Genomic DNA, 23,413 nt, shown 5'->3' with positions numbered 1-23,413 from the left:
GATGGAGGTGAAGAGAGGGGAAGATGGGCAAGCGACGCCCAGCCAGGAGGGCAGAGAGCAAAGGGTTAAAAGAAAACACTGCAAAAGAACTGGCGGCATCGTGAGAGATAACAAATAAACAGAATGAAAAGGAAGAAGAGAGCGAGGCGGAGGAGTGAAAGTCAAAGAAAGGACAAAAAGATAACAACTTGCCAAAGGGGGGGGAAAAAAAGAGAAAGCCGAGACATTTAGAGTAAACACAGCGCAGAAAGAAAAACAGGAAAATGAAACGAGAGTCAACAGTGAAAGAACAGAAAACATGGAGGTGTGGAGCAAACAAACAATGAATCAAACGCACCTTTATTTCTCTCTGCTCCACGGATTTCTCCCATATCTGTTGGTCGTAGGCGCCAATCTGGAACAAATGCACAAAGGATTAATAATGAATGATGGAAGGAGAGCTGCAGTAAACAGAAACTAGGTACAAGGTTTTAGCAACTAGACGCTTTGCACACAGGAAAAGGAGAAATGATATAAACCACAATAGGCGTCACTGACACACAACAAAGCTGCAGTATTGCTCAACAACTTTCAAACTGCTGAGTAACGAGGAGTCAGTGGACAAACCGTTTTCCCCTGAAAATATAACAATGTCATGTCGCCGCCGTCTCTCCATGAAATCCAAATTAACTGCCAACGCCCTGTCATCTTTTCAGCTGCATCACCGCCATTATTTAAAGCCTGATTATATCCCCACAACAACAGATTTCCAGAAGTCTGCAGAGACTGATAATTATGGGTAGAGTTTTGTTTTGTGTGGGAGTTCAGGATTTAAGACTCTTGCTTCACAATTGGAACTGTCATGATCTCGTAAAACAAGCTGGATTTTTAATGCAGCGATCTGGATAAATCGCAAATGACTCATTAAATGCAACGTGACACGGTGGCTTAGGGCACAGGGCTGCATGGAGAACTCTGTTTAAGCAAGATGGAACTGTAAAGATGTCTGCAAACTCAGTAATCTGTGTTTTTGCCCCTATTTCTTTAAATTTTCCACTTTAATGTACTATAACTGTTGAGATTATTCAGCATAATTGATGATGATGTTGCTGAAAAAGCGTGAACATCAACATTTTAAACTAATGTTCAAATGCTTCAACAGGTAAATGTGTGTTTTGTGTAGTTTTGTTGGATTCTTAACCCTAGTATTTAAACGTGTTTGAGTAAATTTGGAATGCTAGTCTTTGCTCTCTACAGGAGAGTGGTTGCTTGAAACGTGCTGTACAAATAACGGTGAGTCGACCTGGCTTAAAATACCAAGAAAAAAAAAATCTTGCACAGACCTATATACAAAGACTAAAACAATAACTGCACAAATGCATGACACAAACAGCAGAACCAGCTCCTCAGGACATGACTCAATAGTGCAGCTTCATCTAAAGGATAAGCGACACTCCTTTGAGGACAACAATGTTCACACTGTGGACAGAGAAGACTGATTGTTTGAGATGGGAGTGAAGGAAATCATCTATGTTAAAGTGGGACAGCCATCTTCAAACTGAGGAGGGGGCGACCACACCATTTAGCAGGTACTCGAGAAAGATTCCCAACTACTCACAGCTCGTGTCATGCAAGGCTTGGGTCATTAATGGACCATTAGCCGAGTGATTTGAAGGTCACCATAGACATCTGAGACTCCCCATTAGTCAGTTACAGCTGAAGATGCCTCAGAGGTGAAACGTCTTCAATAACCAAAGAAAAATCCAATTGCCCTCTAAAAAAAGCTCTTTGGATTACCAAGACGTGGATGATTGAGAATCTACACAGACATTACATCAGTCATTGTTGGTACCAGAGTCTGACGTAGTTCAGTGTAAAAGTTTCGAAAGACCCGGTGCTACAAAAGTATGAGAGTAGTTATCGCAGAACAAAAAGATGGTTTGTACACTGCAGAGTTTTCATGGCAGAACACAGGAGCATCACCTGAAAGAAAAACCAGGTGCAGTTCTGGAAGATGCACCTCCAGTGTTATCTATTAATTAGTAGCTTTTCACTAACTTTTGTCTTTTCAGCAGCTAAACACACTCATCAAGCTCAAAACTCAAAAATAAATGAACCTTAAAGAATTTGTCAGGCAGCTTTTTTGGAACACAAACAATTGTTTAGATAAAGTGACAAATCAGTAAAACAGTCGACAGAATAATCAACGGAAAAATAGTTTTTAGTGGCAGTATTGATATATGTCCTTTAAGTTAACTGTAATTTTATTCCACATTATTTAACAGTATTAAATATTCTTGACCAGCTGTTTACAAGTCCTCATCTGGGCCACATGTTTTATATGTTTACACCGAGTTAACTCAAGACTTATGTGTCATTTTATACACATAGCCTCAAAATTCTGCCATTTGTTTACCATTTTTTCATTCTACATAACATCCTCAGTACCACTCCCACACCTTCATACACTTCCTGTATACATTTCTACTGCATCTACCAAATAATAGCAAAAATTAGAAAAGCAAACCACAATTTTTAAATACATGAATGTGAATGAAACACAAAAATATACAGATAAGATGAAGTGCCAGAACAGACTTGGTCACCAAAGACAATACAAGATAGATGCAGTAGTTCACGCCTATAAATGCTGGTCTACTGTGGAGTTTCTGTTGACTGGTAGTGCAGCAGGGACAGACTTTCAAAAGCAGTTGCAAGTCACATCCGACTAGAGATTCTATCTTATTCCACCGATAAAGTCTTGGTACAAGGTTGCCAACAGAAGCAGCAAAGAAGACTGCTGGCACGTAAACAGGGGTGCAGGATTGGCTTTAGAAATATGTCATCTTTGAGCAACTCTAGCAAAATGCAATAAAAGTGAGTTTAAAGAAGGTTTGACTGCACAGTGTGGAGTCAAAGATGTGAGTATACAAACAACACTTCTGCTCAATACATCACACCCGAGGAAGTACCCACCAAACACAAACACAGTGTCTCTACAGTATGACTCTTTTTTCACTGTCTCTTTTTCTTTACTTTCTCTAAAGTGGAGTTAAGAACCTGTGAAACTGGTCCAAAAGGTCAGGTTCAGCTGGAGTGCACTTTACAAGAAACCTCCCCGACAATATGATCTAGTCCTGCACGCAGTATTAATCAATGTCACACACACTCGTGAAGATGGGGAGGTTGTGACTCTGGGGAAATGTATGCAGCTCCACCTGCCACTGTCACAGGGATCAGAGGATCAATAGACCTGCAGGGAGTGTGCATCAGGGTGATACACACTTATGGAGGTCGATGATGACAACACATGCAAGCAGTGTGCTGGACAGAAGAAAACAGCAGACTTCTGTTACCACGAGATATTTTTGTACCTTTTCCAGACATCTGACCTGGGAACACTTATAAAAGAACAAAACGAACACAATCCAAGGTCATACTGCGCTAATTTCACCCAGCCTGGGTTGCCAGTTTCTTATGTGTCCTGCTTTTAAATCCACAGTTAGCAGATAAAATTCTGTCTGTAGAAAGTAAAAGGGGAAAAATGAGGCTAAAGATTCACAATTTAGTTGCTTTTTTTTGTGTGTGTGTTTGAGAGACATAAGAGAATCAGCTGATGACCTGACCGCAGCAGATAAGCGTAGTCATGTGAGCGTATGAGCCTCCAAGGCATCGAGTCTGGGTCGCCCCACAAGCTCGCCAGTGGAAACTCTGCATCTTTAATGAGGCTTCATTAAACATGGATGGAAAGAAAGGATGAGAGAGGTCAAAGACGAGGAAGGAAGAATATGGAGAGAGACAGAAAAAGAGCAAATAGAAGGTGATTTTAAGAACTGAGGATGGAAGGAAAGTGTCTATAAAGAAGGTTAAAGAGATTCTTTTGTTCTTTCTCTCTCAATCAAAGGTTTTTCTGGGGAATTTGCACATTAACAATAATATGGATGAAGGAAAATTTGAGGTTTTTTTTAATGTTATTTTTTTTAAATGTCTGCAAAACAATATCGCTCTGTATAGATATCTTTTGGTAAATGAAAATTTCTGCAATCAGACTTCTTGATAGTTCCAAAAAACTTGATGTTAAACATAATCTCAGAAGAACATGCTCAGTATTTGCCCTCCTACTCGGTGCACTCTGATCTCCCTCTGTCAACGACCAGATACCAGGCTAAGATGTGGGTCAGACAGTGCGTCACATTGTCCCATATAACATGCCGACTTTAAAATACTGATTTCTACACTGGCATGTGACTGTAATGACACCACTGTCCTACAGGTCACACACCAGGACGCAGATAATTACTGATTTCCTCAGTAAACCACAGTGAACCTTATTTGACTGAAGCTTTCTGAGAATTTCCCAAAGCACATCGTTGACGAGCATCTATAACTCGATTTGTTTTTTCTGGAAGCAGCTGAGTTCTGTGAGGTTGTTCATGTGGTTGGATATTTTTTGAAGCTGCCCTGGTTGAGAAAACCAAACAGCAAGAGTTGCACAAAGAAAGACTGTATTATTCACAAAAGGCCTTGGGCTACCATGAAACCTTGGCCAACCTGAAACAAGTCAGGACTGTGATCTTTCAAGAAAAAAATCTGTTTAGAGGATAATGATAATAATTAAATATTATGCCCAGGCCACATGAGCTTACAAGACACAAAGAACAACTTTAAACCAGGTACAATTTTTAATGAAACAATGATACAAACTTATAACTAATACATTTTATGTAGCTGGAACCAATCAGAGAAAAAAGCCTCCTACAGAAGATTTTACAATGTCATCAAAAGAGCGGCTGACCAATTCAGCGAAATGTATATCAAATTTGTAATTACAGACAAATGCAACATCCAAATCGCAGGAACTGCAATTTTTTGATGAAGTTAAAAATGTCACAACGCACCATTTCAAATGAACCACTGTGGTGCTACAGAGACACTCGGCCTAAAAATCACATTCTCCAGATTTCAAGAAACTTGCTTGTTTGATTCACACTGCAGCAAAAGTCACATCACATCATTTTTATATCTTTTTTTTTTTTGTGAAAAACAAAAGTAACAATGACCGGTCCTGCTGAAATTGTAATTCATATCGCAGCATCTGTTAAAATAATCACCATATGGTATATATTTTTTTTCATATTAAGCTCCACAACAGCAGCAGCAGCAGCGTCTCTAAAAATAAAACTTAAAAACCTCACAATTTAATTTGTTATTCTATCTATACCATGTTTAAAACCACAAAGAAATGATCCTTTAATTCATCATAAACATAATAAATACAGGACAATTACTCTCCTTCCACTTCTCTTGGCTGTTCTGCCTTTCAAACTCATTTTGAGAACCTCAGTCGCTCACAGGGCAGAACAAGTAATTAATTTAAAATCAAAAAACTATTTGAAACATGCAATCAACAAATGGTAAAGGCTGCCATTTAGGATTTCCAAGGTGTGGCTAGTAAACAATAAGACTAATGCCGTCATTTTATTTCATTGTGTTTGAGCAGAGGGAAACTTTAAGGGGCTGTTTTTTTCTCAAACTACACAGTCGTGCCAATGATTTCACAAATTGACACGACAATTGTTTTACAGATTGTTATATAGTGAACCATCCTCACTATGTGACAGCTTGTGATGGTGTCTCATGTTAAAATATCACATCGCATATTTTAAATCTGTTAAAAAGTGAGCACTGAACTAAACTTTGTCTTGAAAAGGTTCAAATCAATCAGTCAGCAAAATCACAGCTATTTGTTTTTCCTCAATCGTTCAGTCCTAGTAGTTGGAGGACAAAAGCCTGTTTTAAAATTCAAATTATTACATCCTTTTTGTAAACACGTATTAATGGCAGCGTCACACACAGATGAAAGAATCCACACTGCAGTAGCTCAGGACTGAAAACAAGAGGCTCAACACTTAGTGTCACAAGACATACAGGTCCATCAAGTACTGTACTACACGTGCCTAGAAACTATTTTAATATGGCATAGCAAATTACCTGCAGTTTCTATTGTGTAATTTGCTTTTTTGATGGATTTATTGCTCTCAACTGTCATTTATTGTCTTTAAACACTGGTTTGAGACACTACAGATCATAATGTTGTATTACATTGTGGTGACTTGGAGACAACTGTGGATCCTGAGGCTCCATCAGTAAAGAACAACTACCTTATCTGGGCACCAGATCGCGTAAAATCTAATGTCTGACTGATTTACCGTGAGACATTTGGACTGACGGCTAATTTTCCACCCCACTCAATCCATTAAAAAATACACACACGCCCTGAGATAGGAGTGGATGCTTTGAGTGCACGTGGAGGACAGCCAGAGGACAAACATGACCAGACTACTGAGCAGAAAGATAAAGGCTGGTGTGGATGAGGAGGACAGTAGGTATGGAAAGAGGAGACACACAATTGTTGTTACATCACGGAGTCGTGAGGTAACTGAGATCTGACGGAGTGGAATTAACAGCGCTGTAAATCCTCTTATCCTGACACACACACACACACACACACACTGATCCCTACATCAGTATCTGTTTACCTCATCAATTCCTCTTTAGTAACCATTAGTTCTTCAGTAACTAGACGCTTAAATTACACGATCTCTGTTGGTTTGTCAATCAGTTTTGTCGTTATTATTCTGCCAATAAATTCTAAATGACACAAAAGGTCACTTAAGTACATCTCGGAGGTTACATGTTCTTAGTCTTGGCCGAACTGGCAAGAGAATTGACGCTGTTTTCACCGAGAAAAATCACAGACTTTGATGATTTGACAAGCAAATCAAGTGCTGAGAGCGAACCAGAAGGGAAGATGACGAGGCCAAGTGTGCCGCTGCAGCAATGCTGGTGTCACCATGACGACGGATGGAGGGACGATCCAGGCAGATGGGGGGGTGGGGGAGTTATATAACCACTGCCTCTGCAATGGAGGGGTATTAACCACACACAGGTTTACAGAGATACGGGGGAGCTGCTCAAGTGTGTGTGTCTGCAGGCATGTGCGAGGTTTAACGCATTAACACAAATGCCAGCTGTGAATAACCTACATTGTTCATCAGCGATGCCATTTATCTGTTATCTGTTATTACAGGCTACTTGAGGTTCAAGTGACATCGAGCTATGGGAGCATCAGATGGCGGAGGAGAGCGCTGCCTTTTCAAACACACACTCGCGCCCTCCGCTTTAACCGCTTGACATTAAATCTGCTCTCATCAATATTTTCATATTACCCACAGATCAAAGGACTATGTAATGTGAAAGGTGTAGCTCATCGTAATGAACCTGCAGAGAATTATCGCCAGCTCTGCAGCTCCCCTCATCTGTACGAAGCCCTTTATTATCTTTCAGCTCACAGCTTTGATTTTCAAGCCCTTTATCATTTGTTGTTCAGTCTCACCACTTGTATCACGTTGTTTTCCACCACAGTATGCAGCTTTTTGTTTTTGGTTATAGAGCTCTGAAAACCAAACTGTGCACAGACAATCAAAGTTAATGAGTAGCATTTAGCAGACAGAGACCTCATATTTCCCTCAGGAGTTAAGGGCAGCACGACGACAGCCACAACGATAATCATGATTATTTTTGTTAATACTGAGATCATGATTGTTCCTTGATTTTAGGGATTTTTATTGCACTTTCACATTTAACTGCATCTGCTAAAAGGCAAAATATAAATAAAACCGTATCCAAAATGGGTCACTTGCTGAACATCTACTTATTTATTTACTGATATAGGCAGCGGTAGATGCAAACTAGGCAGTGCACAGACAAGACTCTAGTGTCAGACAGATGCGTTCACAAGAACTACTTTAGAAAGAGTGAAATACGGTGTTTTAATGTCAGATATAAGCGGAAACCAGGTGATTTTATCTACACAGGATGTTTTCCATGAGTTGATACCAAAGTCAGTGATGTTTAACTGTGGCAACCCAAATTCATAATATGATCATGATCAACCCTCTGATCCCCAAAACTCATGAGACACATGTTGTTTAAAAAAAAAAAAAAAAAAAGAGAGAGAGAGAGAAAAGAAAGCCAAAATGACACAAAAAGAACAAAAAGAATCAGTTTGAACATTCAGACAGTCCTTAAACTACTCATCTGTGATGTGCCATCAAGTTAGGAAACTTTAAAATCGTGACATTTCATAAAATTGACTTTATTCAACATGACTCATTTAAAGATTTGCCACTAATAATCCATTATCTCTAATTAGATTATGTAAATATCCTAACATGCACTCATTACAAAGTCAAACATCACAGCACTGTATTTTTTGTACTGTTCAGCCAAATGAAAAAGGAGAGCCTAACAACAAGACAATTTGTGGGATTAGCAGCAATAAAACAGCACTAAACACTAATGCTAGTAATATAAAACTAAAAGAGGCATAAAGTAAACAGAAATACAATTAAATCGCAATTATTTGTGTGACAACTAAAACTGTGTAATCATGGCAGCACGATCTAAAACACGACAACTGAAATGTCTTTCCATGAATCTATCGCTCTTTGTAAATGTTCCCATCTGACACACACACACTCACACACACACACCTGTCTGAGCTGAAAATAAACCTTACATACACTCTACAGAAACGCCTCCTTCTGGGAGTTACCATGGCCACACGTGAAAACACACCAGAGGGGTTAATCTGCACGCCACAACCAGCTGTCTGACCCACATTTCCTCTGCTCGTTTCTCCAGTCACTGATTCTTTCACTGGTTTATGTGTTTGTTCACACGTTTTACTGATTTCTCTTGAAAACTGTGAAAATCTCTCACTTATTAAGAGGCAGTTAACTGAGAGAACTTTAGCATGTGGTTGTGTTTTTTTAGGAAATAATTGCTAGTGTTGTTGATTCATCTTCTGTATAGTCATGTTTTAAATTAGAGTAGGTTGAGTCATAGTTGGATTTGAAGACATTGTTCTATATTGTTTGGACACTACAAAAAACACTGATGGATTTTTAAATTGATTCATTAAAGAGTGTGTATTTGTTGCTGCCCTATTTCTAGATTAGCCCATGAATTCCAAAGTGTTTCTGGGTTTCAAGAGCAAACGTCTTCATGCGTTTATTCATCTATGCATTCATTCAGTCTTTGAAAATGTTCCACCTGTTGCACACATGCTGAACTGAAAGCATCCTTGTATTTACCCACTCTGTGTGTGCAGCCATTTAGACACATCGGTGGTTAATCAGCGTGTCGACGCTGACCACACCTAGACAGGCGAGTTTAAATATGTGATTCCAGCAACCCGGTGAGGGATTTTCCATCACAGCCAGTTCACAGTGCAGGGAGGCTTTCAAAGTAAAGGGAAGCAGGAAAAGCCAGATGAATAGTTTACATAGAGACATAACATGGATTTACAGTAGGGAAATATTTTGTATTTGTTTGACTGTATGTAGATTTAATACAGAAGTAAAGAAGTTGACAGAGTTCGATAGGTTTTTAAGGTAATGATACAAAATGAACTTGTAAATATCTGAAACCCCTTTTTGACTCCTATGAGCCACATTTTGGTAACAGCACAATGTTAAAAAGACTCAGGAAGAGCGGTCGATTTCTGGTTATTTTTACAGTTAATTAATTGTTTAGTTCATGGAGCTGCTGCTGGAAAAAAAAAAAAATCTACTACAAGTTTCCAAAGCTCAAGGTGACACATTCACTTTGCTTGTTTTGTGTGATCAACAGTCTAGAAACAAAGATGAGTGCATTTACAAAGATAGAAAACTGAGAAAGGCAGCACATCCCAATTTTAGAAAGCTCAAACTGTAAATAAAAGTTTAATTTTCAAAATGATTGGCAGATAATTTTCTATCAACTGATGAATGAACTAATTGTTTCAACACTGAAAGTCTAAACCTGCGTTGGCCCCATTAGGGATGCTACAACGTTCGAACACAACACAGAGATGTCATCACCTTGTAACGTTTATATGGTTTATTTAAACATGCAACACCAATATGCAACATCAGCAGTTGTTTGGAGTCTAGTTCAGGTCCAAGTGACTTATATAAAGGTACAACATCTTTGCAAGTGCCCCCTGGTGTTATCAACATCTGAAAGAGAATGTTGGCTATATATATATAATGGATATTTTTGTGCTTACATTTTAATTTTATCCATACTTCAGGCCAGTTTATTTAAAAAGTCCTTATATTTTTGTCACTACTTGGCTGAACTGCAGGCTGTGTTTGCACAAAGCAGATATGAGACATGTGGACAGGAATTAAAAGTGTAAGTAGCAAAATATCTGTAGCATTTCCAGTATTCGAAGCACATGAGGACACTTGGAAAAATGTTGAACATGTTGATTCCATGTTTGTTTGTTTTATTTGCATCATGCATATTTCAAGGAACTCAACTTCAGTTTTTTTTCCTTCTTTTTTTTTATGATTAATTGCATTGCAACTGTTAGACTAAACAAACAGCATCTTTGAGTTCTCTCTACTTCTAGCAATGGTTGCATTGTTTCAAAGCAGTGTCGATCAAGTGACTGTTCAGCAAACTGTCTAGCTGTAAATCAGCTTGTTTTACAGGAAATGTTCATACATTCATGGAGACATTTTTATTAACAAGAATTTTAAGACTAGATTAAAAGATTGAGAGTCATCCTGTTTGTTTTCTTACTAATTGGCCAGACGTGCAGATTTGGGAGACAGTGTTTGCATGAAAGAGGAGACTATTTAATTCTTTGTCTGGTAGCTTTTGATATTTGCGTTCTTTGGAAGAGTTTTCCAATATGTGAATCGGAAGAAAAATGCATACAGATACACAAATCTCACCCACAAATACCATAAATATAAACTGACATCTTAAAGTTAGCATGACAGAAATAAGCTGATTTACTACTTTTTAAGCTCATATGTCAACAACAGGGCACATTTAATGACAAAATGCTCACAAAGCTGAATAATCTGCACTGCAAACTGCTTCCTCTTTGGCAACAGCAAACACTGTTAGACATCAAAAGTAAGTCTGTCTGGCAGGCAGCAGATACAGACTTCATGGCTGCATGCGCCTTCACTGGGATATGGGCTTGGCGTAGAACTGTGGTGAGAAAAAGGCGGCCTCCACACAAACACAGCACTGAGTCTATTTGCAGTGTGCCTCCAGACATAGCATAGTCAGAAATATACTGTGACTCATGCAGACCACAGCCTGAGGGGTGGAGAAGCCGGAGATGTCAGCATCAGTTTGAAAGTTTGGACGTTTCGCTCCAACCTGTGACTTCCTGGAGTTAACAGGTTGTAAGTGTAAGTCCTCTGCAGAGCTCAGCTTTGTTGCGCCACATTAACTGTGACCGGACTTTTCATCTGTGCAGCTTATCTTGTATTACTGCTATGAAATGTTCTCTTCTAACCAAAGCAGTTCTGTTCCTTTGATGTATTTAGACATTTATTTGAGTTTCACACATTTAAAACTCAACAGGAAAATGCAAATAGTGAGTAATACGTATAGCAGGCATGAATTTGAACTTTTACAATAGCTTTGGTTGAAAGTAATTTGGTTTACGGAGCTCGCAACATTAAAAGACGAACACGTTTAAATAATTTAGCAGCAATGTGTCTTTACAGAAACTGTCTGCTGGGTACTTTGTATGAGCAATCCAGTCTTCACAACAACTTTCTCTTTGGTAGAAAGTAGCTCTAATGAAAACTGACCAGGGCTGATGCAAACCAAAGAAAATCTTGGTTGATTGAAATCATACCGAGTCTTCAACCGAGTGACTGGTTGCAGAGAAAACAAAAATCAGTATATTATCTCTAGATGAACTAAATGGGCCACAGTGGACTGAGTGCACTCAGCTTGCCTCCCTTGTTAGCCTAAATAAATTATAAATCAGCATAAAAAGCGAGTATATGCAGCACATTCAACCATTTTAACTTGGTTATGTAATACTGAATGGTAACAAGAGTCACATCAGAGCAGCATACATCTGCCCACATTCATATGATTTCCAATCATAGAACTATATCAAACTTATTATCTCAGTACAAGAACTGTTGAGGAATATAAGATATTTTAGGAGCTTGTGATGATCTACGATGTTTGCTGTTGAGCTATAAAACTGCAGCAACCAAAGTTTACACTCGACTTTTTGAGGATACGTTTTAACAAAATGCAGCCACACCAACAGCTTCTTGTCCATTAGTTTGGAGCAAATGTTCAGTAAACATTAAAGAAGTTAAAGCAGCCACTATTAGTTTGGGTGAACTCAAATTGTGAAAATGTGGGGATGTCCACAGGTTGTCTGTTCCTCCTTCCTGCAAGGTTATCGATGAAACACTTTTCTACTTTTGTAATTAACACTAGCAATTGTCCAACCTTTGAGAGTTTGGCCGAATAAGATCGATATCAACCAACCAACCAGGAAACTACCATCCCTCCCATAAAACTTTGAACACTTTTTGTAAATGGCTTATTGTCTGAACAGCACAAACAAACAGCATCTCAAAACCTCTCCAAGTACAATTAAACCTCTCTGAAAACCACCAGAGGTTAGGCGTGAAAATATGTGCTTAGGTCATTTCTTTGAACCCAGCCTATAAATAGATGATCAGGAGACTCTGGCTCCATTACAATAACATCACCTACAAAATGACCTGAGCAACATCCTTATCAAAAATACACCAGTGCTCATATAAGCCTAAGCTTCAAACACATTTTTCCATCATGTGAGGCCTGTCAGGAGCCACACACTTAAAATAAACACAGTTAAAATACTCTCCTGAGGGCAGTGTTTGATTATTTGGCACCATTTCAGGTGTTTACTTAATGCCAGTATTTATGACGCTCTCTTGTATTGTTGGTATAGCCACTGCCGAACAAGAAAGAAGGCGAAATAGACCCATCTTTGCCTTTCCAGGTTTGTCAGTCTGCTGTGCTACCGGCCAATATTACAGATCACAGGAACAATTAAGAGATTTAAAGTGATGCAGATGAGTAAAATCGCCCTGCCCCTGTGACTCAGACAGCAAAAACCTGGTCATGATGTCTGGGAGAAAAGCTACAAACCAGATTTTTTATGCTTTATCTGTTTACGTTCAGATGTTCAGAGACAAAATAATAAAAAAAAGAGAAATCCTTCACTGATCAGAGATAAAGGAGCCCCGAGGGTGTGATCGCTCTTAAAAACTTTTTATTCATTCATGACTCAGTAGTTGTCGTCACTGGTGTGCCTCTGCCCAGACAAGCTTAACTTAACACACAAAACACACAAACACACAGTCAGTATGGCAACAATACCAGAAAAAACTATCAAGGTTAATCTTGATCTAAAGGAAACCGTTTCTAATCCTGCTGCTTAGATTAATCCTGCAGATGAGTAGCTTTAAAAACACCTATGTGAAGACTTAAGTCATTTTTAACGTTCCCTGCAATTAGATTTAAGAATTAAAATAAACAATTAAAGCTGGTAAAAGCTTCAATTTCCACTGATAATAGTAGTTTGTCTTGCACACACACCGGCGTTTACAGCTTTAGTCAAAGTTTGATATGAGTCACGTTCGGTGTGATTATGATTCGATCCATTAGCTGCGCCTACTTTTCACTGAGGAGAGTCACAGACGGGTGGAGTTTAACTCAGCTGAGATCAGGTGAGAGAATTGGTACACCCTGGACAGGTCACCAGTCCATCACAGGGTTAGCACAAAGAGACACATAACCATGCACGCTCACACCTACAGGTCATTTAAAATAACCAACAACCCCTAATGCATGTTATTGGACTGTGAGAGGAGGTTGATGCATCTGGCAGAACAGGTGAGAGAGAACATGCCAACTTCCCACAGAAAGACCCCAACCGACCAGCAGATTCAAACCCAGAACCTTCCTGCTGTGAGGCGACAGTTCTAACCACTGCACCGCTGAGCCGCCGGATTTGATTCCAATGAAAGCTAATATTGACATCTGCATGTGCAAGCGGGAGATCAGAGAGACGCAGAGATGAAAGACAAAGGAGACAGATAAACAGAGAGTGACTTTAGAGGAAGCGGAGGACAGGCAGACGAGGCCGTATCGACAGACGGACGGACGGGTTTGCAAGGGCAGAGCAGGCAGATGAGTGTGTAAGCTGAGAGCTGCAGGGAGAGCAGCGCTGGAGTCCAGCAGAGGATCTGATATCTGAGACTATGGAACAACAGGACACACAACACCAGCTTGGTTGGAGACTGTGCAGAACAGCTCGAGCATGTTGCTGCCACTGACAGCAGTGAGGAGGTCACCAAAAGATACTGGTGTATCAGAAAGAGTCTGCCCGCTCTAATATCAGAATGCTTTGTAACTCTATCTTAAGTTTCGGTTTTAAGGAAGGGAAATGAACCAATATTTCAGCTGTGCTACAGAGGTAGAACAATAATCGCTTACTGTGTATATGTTCATTTGTAAGCTAGGAAACAAGTAACAAAAAGGCAGGAAAATAAAAAAGAATCTATTCTGACTTAGAGAATTTTTCAGCTGTAATATATAATATATAACTGTATTATGAAACTTTCAAACACTGTAGTTGCATTTCTTACAATATAGCATCCCATCTGATTGTTTCAAACCCTCAAATACACATGTTGGAGTGAAAAATCCAGTATTGGTAGGACTACGGTGTGTAATTACAGAATGTGCAGAACACAAAAATATTTTTTTGGTTATGAGGTCTTTTGAACTTGTTCGACTTTAAGTGGCAAAAGAATAAGAATTATCTGTATCTGCCGACAAAATATCAGCATCAGTCCAAAACGAGCACTGAGGGGCTGTCAAGATCCAAGTTCACAGTTGTTTGAAAATGCTACATAAAAAATATATATGTGGCATGTTTTACCTGCGAGTTTGTTTCATGGAAATGTTACGTGTACATTTGAAAAACATTTTATTTTGCCATCATGATAAGAATGAGAGAAACAATATATAAATTCCACTACAGGAAAAACTTGATGCTCTCTGTAATTAGGTGGAAGAAACATGTGCATACTTTGGTAACAGTAATCAGTCATGATGAGTTGGAAGATAACAGCATATTAGATATCGGCAGAAATCCAATATCATACATCCCTAAATAATCATCTTTATTTACATAACACCTTTCTTTACAAGGTCACAACATGCTGCACGAGTGAAAGGAAGAAATAAACAACAGCAAGAGCAGCATAGTAGGAAAAGCAAAACAAAAGCAAAACAAACTAGAATACAAACATTAAGGAAGTATGATACATAACATGCACTAAGCATACAAAAGATGACCCAATGAAATCATTTTTAAATATAGAATTAGGTTTTCAAAAGGAATTTATAAGCGGACATCAAGTCATCGAGACTAAAAGGTATTTTTTAAAGAAAAAGAGTGCAGCAATTACAATAACTCCATTTTTACCAGTGTATAAAATGACCAACCAAAAATTCAACATAAAGTAAAGCTCAATAGTTGCTCTCAAAGCAGGCAATGACAAGTCAAAATGTAGCAGCACAGTAACCTCCAATGTCATGTCCTCTCTTTAAATTCAGTTGTCTTCTTTGCAGCATATGCTTGCACAACAAGTGCACGACCACAGTCTGACTTTCTCTTTCTGTGAAACAAAACAAGTGCACACCAGCATGCAAGAGAAAAAAAAGTACAGTGTCTTACCTTTTTCTGGTACCACACCACAGCATCTTTTACTTTGGAAGCCATTTACATTTCTCTTCTCCCCGCCTAGGGCATCTTAGACTGAAAACACAGAGCGAGGGAGAGAAGAGAGAGCAGCGTGAGTGACGGAGTAATGAGGAGAGAGAGGGAGGACTGAGGTCTATACCTAGTCGGCAGGTGTGTCTTGACAACTGACGAGAGGAGAGAGAGGGAGGACTGAGGTCTATACCTAGTCGGCAGGTGTGTCTTGACAACTGACGAAGGCCAGTGGGAGGAGATACAAACTCATGCACACACATCTGTTTCTCCAGTCCTGTGGAGAACATGCCACTGAAGTGTTTCTGTCTTTTTAAGAAAGATCTGTGATGTAATGTAATGGATACTGAATGGACTCCTCTTGCACTAACCCCAACTTAAACCTAATTCTAGCCTTCAAAGTGGTGAGGAGCAGCAAAAATGTCACTGCAATATAGAGACGTCTTAACTATGATGAGCTGGACCAAAAATCCACCCAAACAAACACAAAAAGACACGCAAACACTGATTCACACACACATTAGTAATGAGGCTAATTGCTTTTCCATGTGGTCTCCCTTGACGCCCATCTGACAACATAAACAAACACAGTCTTCCTTAAAGACAGTCTAGAAGTATTACTCCAACCATTGTGGTTAAAGCTGCTTGATCCCACTGACTCATATTCTAACACTCACATTTAAACACTGACAACAAATTCTCCTGGATCTGATTTGAGGAAATGTGCCAAATCACTTGCAGTGGTTTGGTTGTATTTGTGATCGGAAAGAAAGGCTCATGAACAGTTCAGGCAGATGAGACACTCTGTTACCGAACACTTCATTGTAACACCTGAACCCCACCCACGCACACACTGCTCTCAGCAACAAAGCCAAAGTGCATTAGCTGTGTCTTGAGGTAAATTTATGTTTTTGTAACAGGTGCATGTGCGACCTCTGTGCAGAAATGAGTCAGTTGACACTTAGCTTCACATAAAGACCAGTAACAGGGTAAAACAATTCTCCTAGCTCTGTCTGGCGGTAATAAAATTCATCTATCAGGACCTGTGAAGCGAACCGATGCACTTATTTGTTTAGTCTGCACAAAAACAAACATGAAAAAGCTGCAGTTTAGACAAATGTCTGCATAAAAAAAAAAAAAAAAAGAAAATTCCACCGTTTATCAGAGCCACAAACTATAAAAACAGAGTCACTGGATTTTGAAATTTAATCCTTGAACTGCTTATTAGTGTCGTGCCATTACGTTAGAAATCATAACCAAGTCTGGGCTTAAAATCGTGACACAAAATCCCTTTTATTCAACATTTCTAATCCAGAAATTTACCAAAATAAACTGTTTGCATGATAAAATCTGTTAAAAAATTTTTTTTTTTAAATTCTGTGCACCTCAGTGTAACCATGAAGCCATCTGTGACTTGACCAGCAGCCACATCACAAAAACACTGACGCTTTTTGGATGAACTGAGCTGAACTGCAGGCTGTGGTTAAACACAGCAGATACAAGAATGGAAACTAAATACAAATGTTAGTACAATAGCTATAGTTTAGTAGAGTTGCCTTTTTCCACAGTATTTCTAACACCCTTAGTCACTTGGAAAAATGCTGCACAAGAAGAAACAAGAAATGAAGAAACTGAATTTTAGTTTTGCAGTTTTTGATTATTTATACCATTACAGCTTCATTACACTGCACAGAAGACATTCTGGAGTCCTCTCTACTTCTAACCATGATAGTGCTGATTCCACAGAGGTGCAAAATGTTATACTGCAGTGAAATGTAAGCCCACAGTGACAGGAGCAAAATAACTAATCAAATTGAACAATGTGACAGAAACAACATTCAATAGATCGGTTTTCTTGTTTTTCTGACTCATATGCTTTCACCACAAGCTCTCATGAGCCATCGCTAAGTGTGAAACAACAATATGCTGCTACCATAGAAGGAGAACTGAGAAAGGCTCGACAAAGAATGGAAAGCTCCACTATGGCATGGTTCAAGAAAATTTGACAAAGATATTCAGAATTATTTGTTAACTTTTTTTTAACAATAGGCCTCAAGTTATTTCCTAATGAGGCTACAACCACTATCAGTTTATCTGTTGATTATTTTTGCATAATGAACTTTTTAGCCTGGAAAACATAAGAAAACAGGAAAAAAGGCAAATCATGTCGCATTCAAAGATACTCCATAAAATTTCAACTTGTGCCCTTGACTCAATCAGACTGCATTAAGTTTATGGTCCTGTTAAGGTCAACAGGATTCATGCTGATGTTTAAGGCCAAACACCTCCATAATAAACTGGAATACTCATGGTTGCATGTTAGCTCTATATCCTGTACGTTTCCCATCAGTGACCCAGAGCTAACATGCAACCATGAGTATTCCAGTATGTCAGTGTTACAGTGAGTGTGTCATTACAGTAAGTTGTCTTTGAAACAGGATCTTGGAGTGATGGACAAGATGGGAGCTTGTTTGTTGTAGTTAAAGCAGAGAGAGTTGTGCTGGACCCACTTCAATAAGCCTGAGCTTCAAAGTCATTTGACATGAGGATAAGAAAAAGGTGCAATCGCACAAGACAACAGCATCTCCCTGATGCTACTGCACAAGATTGTTTTCTTAAAAACATTATTCCATCTTAACCCCAACAACATGCATTTCTTTGTTTTGACACTGACTGCATATTTGGAATTACATAGTGTGTAATTTATTTAATGATGGCTGTTAATTAGGAGTAAATGACTTCAAGAAAAGTTGAGGTGGAAGGGAGGATGAGGAGAAGACGACGTGGTTAATAGGAAGCGGTAAAGTGGAAAACATGGAAGCTTGGTGGTTAGCCGCTCTGCTTCCCTCTTCTCTCGTCTCAGCCTCTCTTCCTTCCTCCTCCGTCTTTCAGTCTCTTTGTATCTCTTTTCTGTTTCTCTGTTACATAAGAGCAGCGTTGTCCTGCTGTGTGAGTGGGAGGGATGGATGGAGGGCAGCAGTGCTGCCAGGCTGACTCAGAGGGCAGCAGGAGCTTTCCGTTTTTCTCTTTGGCTTCATTAGTTTAAGTCCAGGAATATATTAACCCAATGAAATATTACTGAAAACATATGGAGGTTTTTGTTTTTTGGAGAAGTCTTAATGAAGTCTGCTGTTTCCTCTGCATCCTCTTAACTATTCCTGCTTTTACTCTCAAGCCTTCCACTCAAGGCTGAACAGCTAGTTTTAATTAGCCAACTGAAGAAATCCTGTTTTGCATGTGAAGGCTTGTCTGTGCTCCCAGCCTCAGTCAGCAGGACAGTCAGTCCCAGACTAATTCAGTTCAGAGCCAGTTCTGTGACCATCTGCTGGTTATGGCACAATTTATTTAAAGAATTGCATGTGAGAGATCATAGCACTGGAGTGTTTGACAGCTCCATAGCTTATCTGCCACCTACCAAACCACAACACACACTGCTTATGAGTGATAAAGTCACCACTTCAGACAAGTATTAGTGCGAGTGTGAGTGTCAAAGTCCTTATGTTCAAAGTCGTGGTGGAGCCACTCCAAGACCAGTGTGTTAAGAATGTGAGAATGTGAAGTTCAAAAGCAGGAAGGAGAGAAAATGTTCTACTCCAGCCAAGTGTGAACTGTTTCAACCACAGCAGTGCAAACCACCAGCTGACTAACACAAGAGTCTGACAGAACAGTTCCTATACCTCTAAATGCTGCATGTATGCTGCCCGTAAAGTTGCAGAGATGTGGCTTCATATGCATCGCAAAGTGCAAGTGTGTGTGTGTGTGTGTGTGTGTGTGCACTTCTGCCCCAGAAGGCAAAAGTCATTTTTAGCAACAGGAAGAAAGTCTCTTACTTGCTGTTGTCTATGATTACGATCATCACTCCTCCCCCATCATCTCTCACTGTGTATCATAGTGCTGGTTTTCCCTCTACTCATAGTGCATCCTGCTGCCATTTCTTCCCCAAGTAAACACTCGACCATCAACATGGTACGATTCAACAGACCAGACCACCGTCTTGTATTGTTTCACGTTCCTCCACATGTGCATCAGCGAGCCTTGAACACCCAAGGGTACCGTTGTACCAGCTGTTCTTTAAACATTTTTGTTAACCACTGCACCAGGGACCAATCTTGATCAGAACCTGTGAATTGTTTGTTTCCTGTTTTGATGCAACATAAAGAGTTCCTTCAATGACAATGTGGCTCCAAGAGAACAACCAACCACTCAAAATCAATGTTCGTGCAGGTTCAAATGAACAAAAACGTGTACATGAAGAGGAAGTAACACTTTTAAAAAGGGGTAACCAATCCAAAAATGGCAGCGAGAAGAGGGGGCAAAAATAAGCCTTAGCTTCCTTTTTTGTGTTACAGAGCTTGTACATTTTTTTTTGAGAGGAAAAAAATGTTTACTGCAAGCATGCATAATATCAAGAAATCAAGAAAGACCAATGGCAAATATACATTAAAAATGTTTTATATTGACAGCATGGACTGCAAGGTGGAGCAGTGGTTAGCACCGTTGCCTCGCAGCTAGAAGGTCGCCAGTTCGCGTCCCGGTGAGGACACCCGGGATCTTTCTGCATGGAGTTTGCATGTTCTCTCCAGGTTCTCCAGCTTCCTCTCACAGTCCAGAAACATGTTGAGGTTAACTGGTGATTCTAAATTGTCCGCAGGTGTGAATGTGAGTGTGCTTGGTTGTCTGTCTCTAAGTGTGGCCCTGTGATAGACTGGTGACCTGTCCAGGGTGTCTCCTGCCTTCACCCTAAGTCAGCTGGGATAGACCCCGCGACCCTAGTGAGGATTAAGCGGATGGATGGATACTGACAGCATGCAATAGCAGGGAAACTTTAGTTCATAGTTAGGTTACTACATTAATAAAGATTATTGCTGTTGAATATGTACAATAGAACAGCAGTGAAATAGGAGTGAAAATGTAAGAGTGATGCTATGATGCTCTCCTCTATTTGCTGTGAAACTGAACGACTGAGATGAAATAGTCAGGGCTGCTGTTCTTCTGTTTTGTTAATCTTTCTCTGTTCTGTCACTTTCATTGCTCACCGAGTCCCATATCTTACAGCATTATTAGTCATCGTTTTCCAGGAATCATTTTGGGTTAATCTGTGGCTGCCTCCAAAGTTAGCTGCTAGCTGTTACATTAACCCATTTGGAAAGTACCCAATTTTCTGATTGTGGTCATGGCTGTGCTTCTTGTGCAAGTTTTGCAGGTTGTGTCTCTGCTAGGGAGACATGTCTGTCAGTTAGAGCAGACTGTTAAAGTTAATCTGACTTTAAATTTAAAAAAATATATACAGATAATCGAAAAAAAACGCACAACATTGGTCCTGACACTGCACACTAGGAGCTGCCACAAGACCTGCCAACTGTGTGCTGGTACACATGCAAATAATACAGATTTTAACCTAAATGTGAAAGACAAAGAGAATGAGGTAAAGGAGGAAACACGATGAACACTTGCTTGTGCTTTTTATGTGCTTTGGTTACACAGGCAAATTGTTTTACGGGGTCAATAAAGACATTTACATAAAACTTAAGTGAAGTGATGGTGATAGAAGTGGACAAACAAAACAAGAAAAGGTGAGTGCTTATGGAGAGCAAACACTAAAAGGCGGTTAAGAAAGAAGCATCTATTTAGATACTTTCATTCACACGTAAGAGTAAACCCCCCGCGTCCAACTCACTGCCAGAACAGAGAGAAATGCAGATTTTAAATATTAGTTACATGGGACTGATGTGGTACTGGCACTGGTTCTAGGGCTGCATCGATTATTTCCTTTCATAATCAATTAATGTGTCAACTGGAGGGGATGTGAGGATATACACAACATAAACATGTCTACCACCAGAAGGTACGTCATAAAGTTTATACTGTGGTAATTATTCATTTTAGCGAATATTTGATATTTCTGCATTATAAATGATTTAAACAATTCTTCTGTTTGACTAACACCCACTACACCTCTGGTATTGGCCCACCTCAACAACAACAAATGGCACAAATTTTATTGTAAAATGCTTGAAATATGTCAAGATGCATGGTTTAATGATTTAGTCACTGCCAAACAGACTGGAAGGTAGGAACTATTCAGATTTTCAGTTCTACACTCTGTTGTGCATGGCACTTGGAGTTGTACCTGTGTTTATGGGATAATGACAACTATTACTGAAAAGAAAGTCAAGTCTGCGAGTACGTATATTACATAGTCATGCTAGCCTTTTATTGTAATAGCAGGTTGTGTAGTTAGTTCTGAATTGTCATACAGTGAGTAATGAAAGGTCAATCAACTGATCTTTGCAGCTTGAAGGACAACTTTAGATGTGCTTCAGCAGCCAAACAACAGGCACACAAAAGCTATTGTTATGCATTCAGTTTCTGCAACTTGTTGTTACATCATAAAAGTATTTACGAGATCGAAGCGCGCAATAAAAATGGTTTGTTGTCCAATTACGGTAGAGCAACAACTGCCATCAGTTCCAGCTAGGAAACAATGACAGAACATCAACTTGCACAACCAGAAAATAACAATCATAAGCATGACCACAGGGGGGGAAAAAAAACAGACAATCACCCAGACAGACAAACCTAAGGGACCGACACCCCGTCATTAGTGGAGTTGGACACAAACAGCAGTGTTTTCTGTTTTGCGCTTCCTCAGACTCTCTGACAGCTCTAAGACCGCAAATCCTCCTCATGCAAAGGCAGCGATAAGAAAAAAAACACAGGCAGATCCTCCCTGTTCAAAGCCTCGAAATCCCATCAGCATACCTCGGTGCGATGCCAACGCTGATTCACACACATTATCAGACAAAAACACAGACAGAGATGCATATTAGTGTCTAATAGAGCTTCGCACGCAGGATTATGTATAAACTGCTCGCTTATTATTTAGTCGGAAAAACATAACAAGGAAGAAAATAGTTCTTTCCTAACAGAAATTTTCCAAAACCACACATTTGCAGTGTTCCCAAAATACGCTGTGGCTTCCTGAAGGGTATTTAGGGAACAGAGCCCAGACAACGGACACACATACAGTCCTCATATGGTCACAAGAAGCAGACTTCATAGACGTTCAAGGAGAAAAATAGCTAAAGCAGAGTATTTTCTTAGCAATTTCCTGTGTTTAAACTAAATGTATGATCAGATGGCTTATAATTTAGAAGTTCTTCATTTTTGTAACTGTACTTCTTCATTGAATTTTTAACAATAGCTCCAGTAGAAGCAAACTCGTGTCAACAAGAAAGCTTCATTCACAAACGCACCCCATTACAAAGCTCTCAAAGAATTTAACAACTTCGATAACAACCAAACACACACACACACACACACACACACAGTCTGCAGAATGAAGCTTGCCAAATCTGTCTGACCAGTGGTCTGTCTGAACTGACCCATTTACAAAGAGAGAGAGAGAGAGAGTGAGCAATCGAGTTAGACAGTGTGTATTATGTAGGCCACTGTTTATATGAGGGCTCTTGTGCTCATGCCATGACTGTGCTGTGTACATGTGTCTTTGTAGGAGCAGGAAATGGTTGAGTGCAATTAGCCATATGTCTCTTGCTGATACTGTATGCATGGGAATTAGAGTCTGTGGCTGGAGAGGGTTGAGTTTTGAGTGTTTTCTCAGTGTGTGTGTGTGTGTGTGTGTGTGTGTGTGTGTGTGTGTGTGTGTGTGTGTGTGTGTCATGCTGCGTTCCTGGGGCTAAGTGACAAAACCAACAAACTGAAAAGACAACAGCGTGTTAGGTTGTTTTTTGCAGGGAGGTTAAGACCTCAAATGTT

At 39.6% G+C, this 23,413-nt stretch overlaps 1 protein-coding gene across 3 annotated transcripts in view; it reads right to left on the bottom strand.

Annotated features, from left to right (window-relative positions):
* LOC103358117 (putative homeodomain transcription factor 2) overlaps positions 1-23,413 on the bottom strand; it is a 56,551-nt gene that overhangs the window by 20,729 nt on the left and 12,409 nt on the right. For all 3 annotated transcript variants that reach the window (XM_008282949.1, XM_008282951.1, XM_008282950.1), the window contains exons 3-4: positions 15,602-15,682; positions 338-394 (exon numbers count right to left, since the gene is read on the bottom strand). In XM_008282949.1, coding sequence (XP_008281171.1) covers positions 338-394; positions 15,602-15,646 — 102 coding nt within the window. In that variant the 5' untranslated portion in view covers positions 15,647-15,682. The remainder of the gene's footprint in view (positions 1-337; positions 395-15,601; positions 15,683-23,413) is intronic.

The sequence above is a fragment of the Stegastes partitus genome, unplaced genomic scaffold (genome assembly GCF_000690725.1).
Source record: "Stegastes partitus isolate 25-593 unplaced genomic scaffold, Stegastes_partitus-1.0.2 Scaffold290, whole genome shotgun sequence".
Taxonomy (NCBI): domain Eukaryota; kingdom Metazoa; phylum Chordata; class Actinopteri; family Pomacentridae; genus Stegastes; species Stegastes partitus.
The sequence above is the reverse complement of the archived record's forward strand: the minus strand, read 5'-3'. Positions and strand labels throughout refer to the sequence as shown.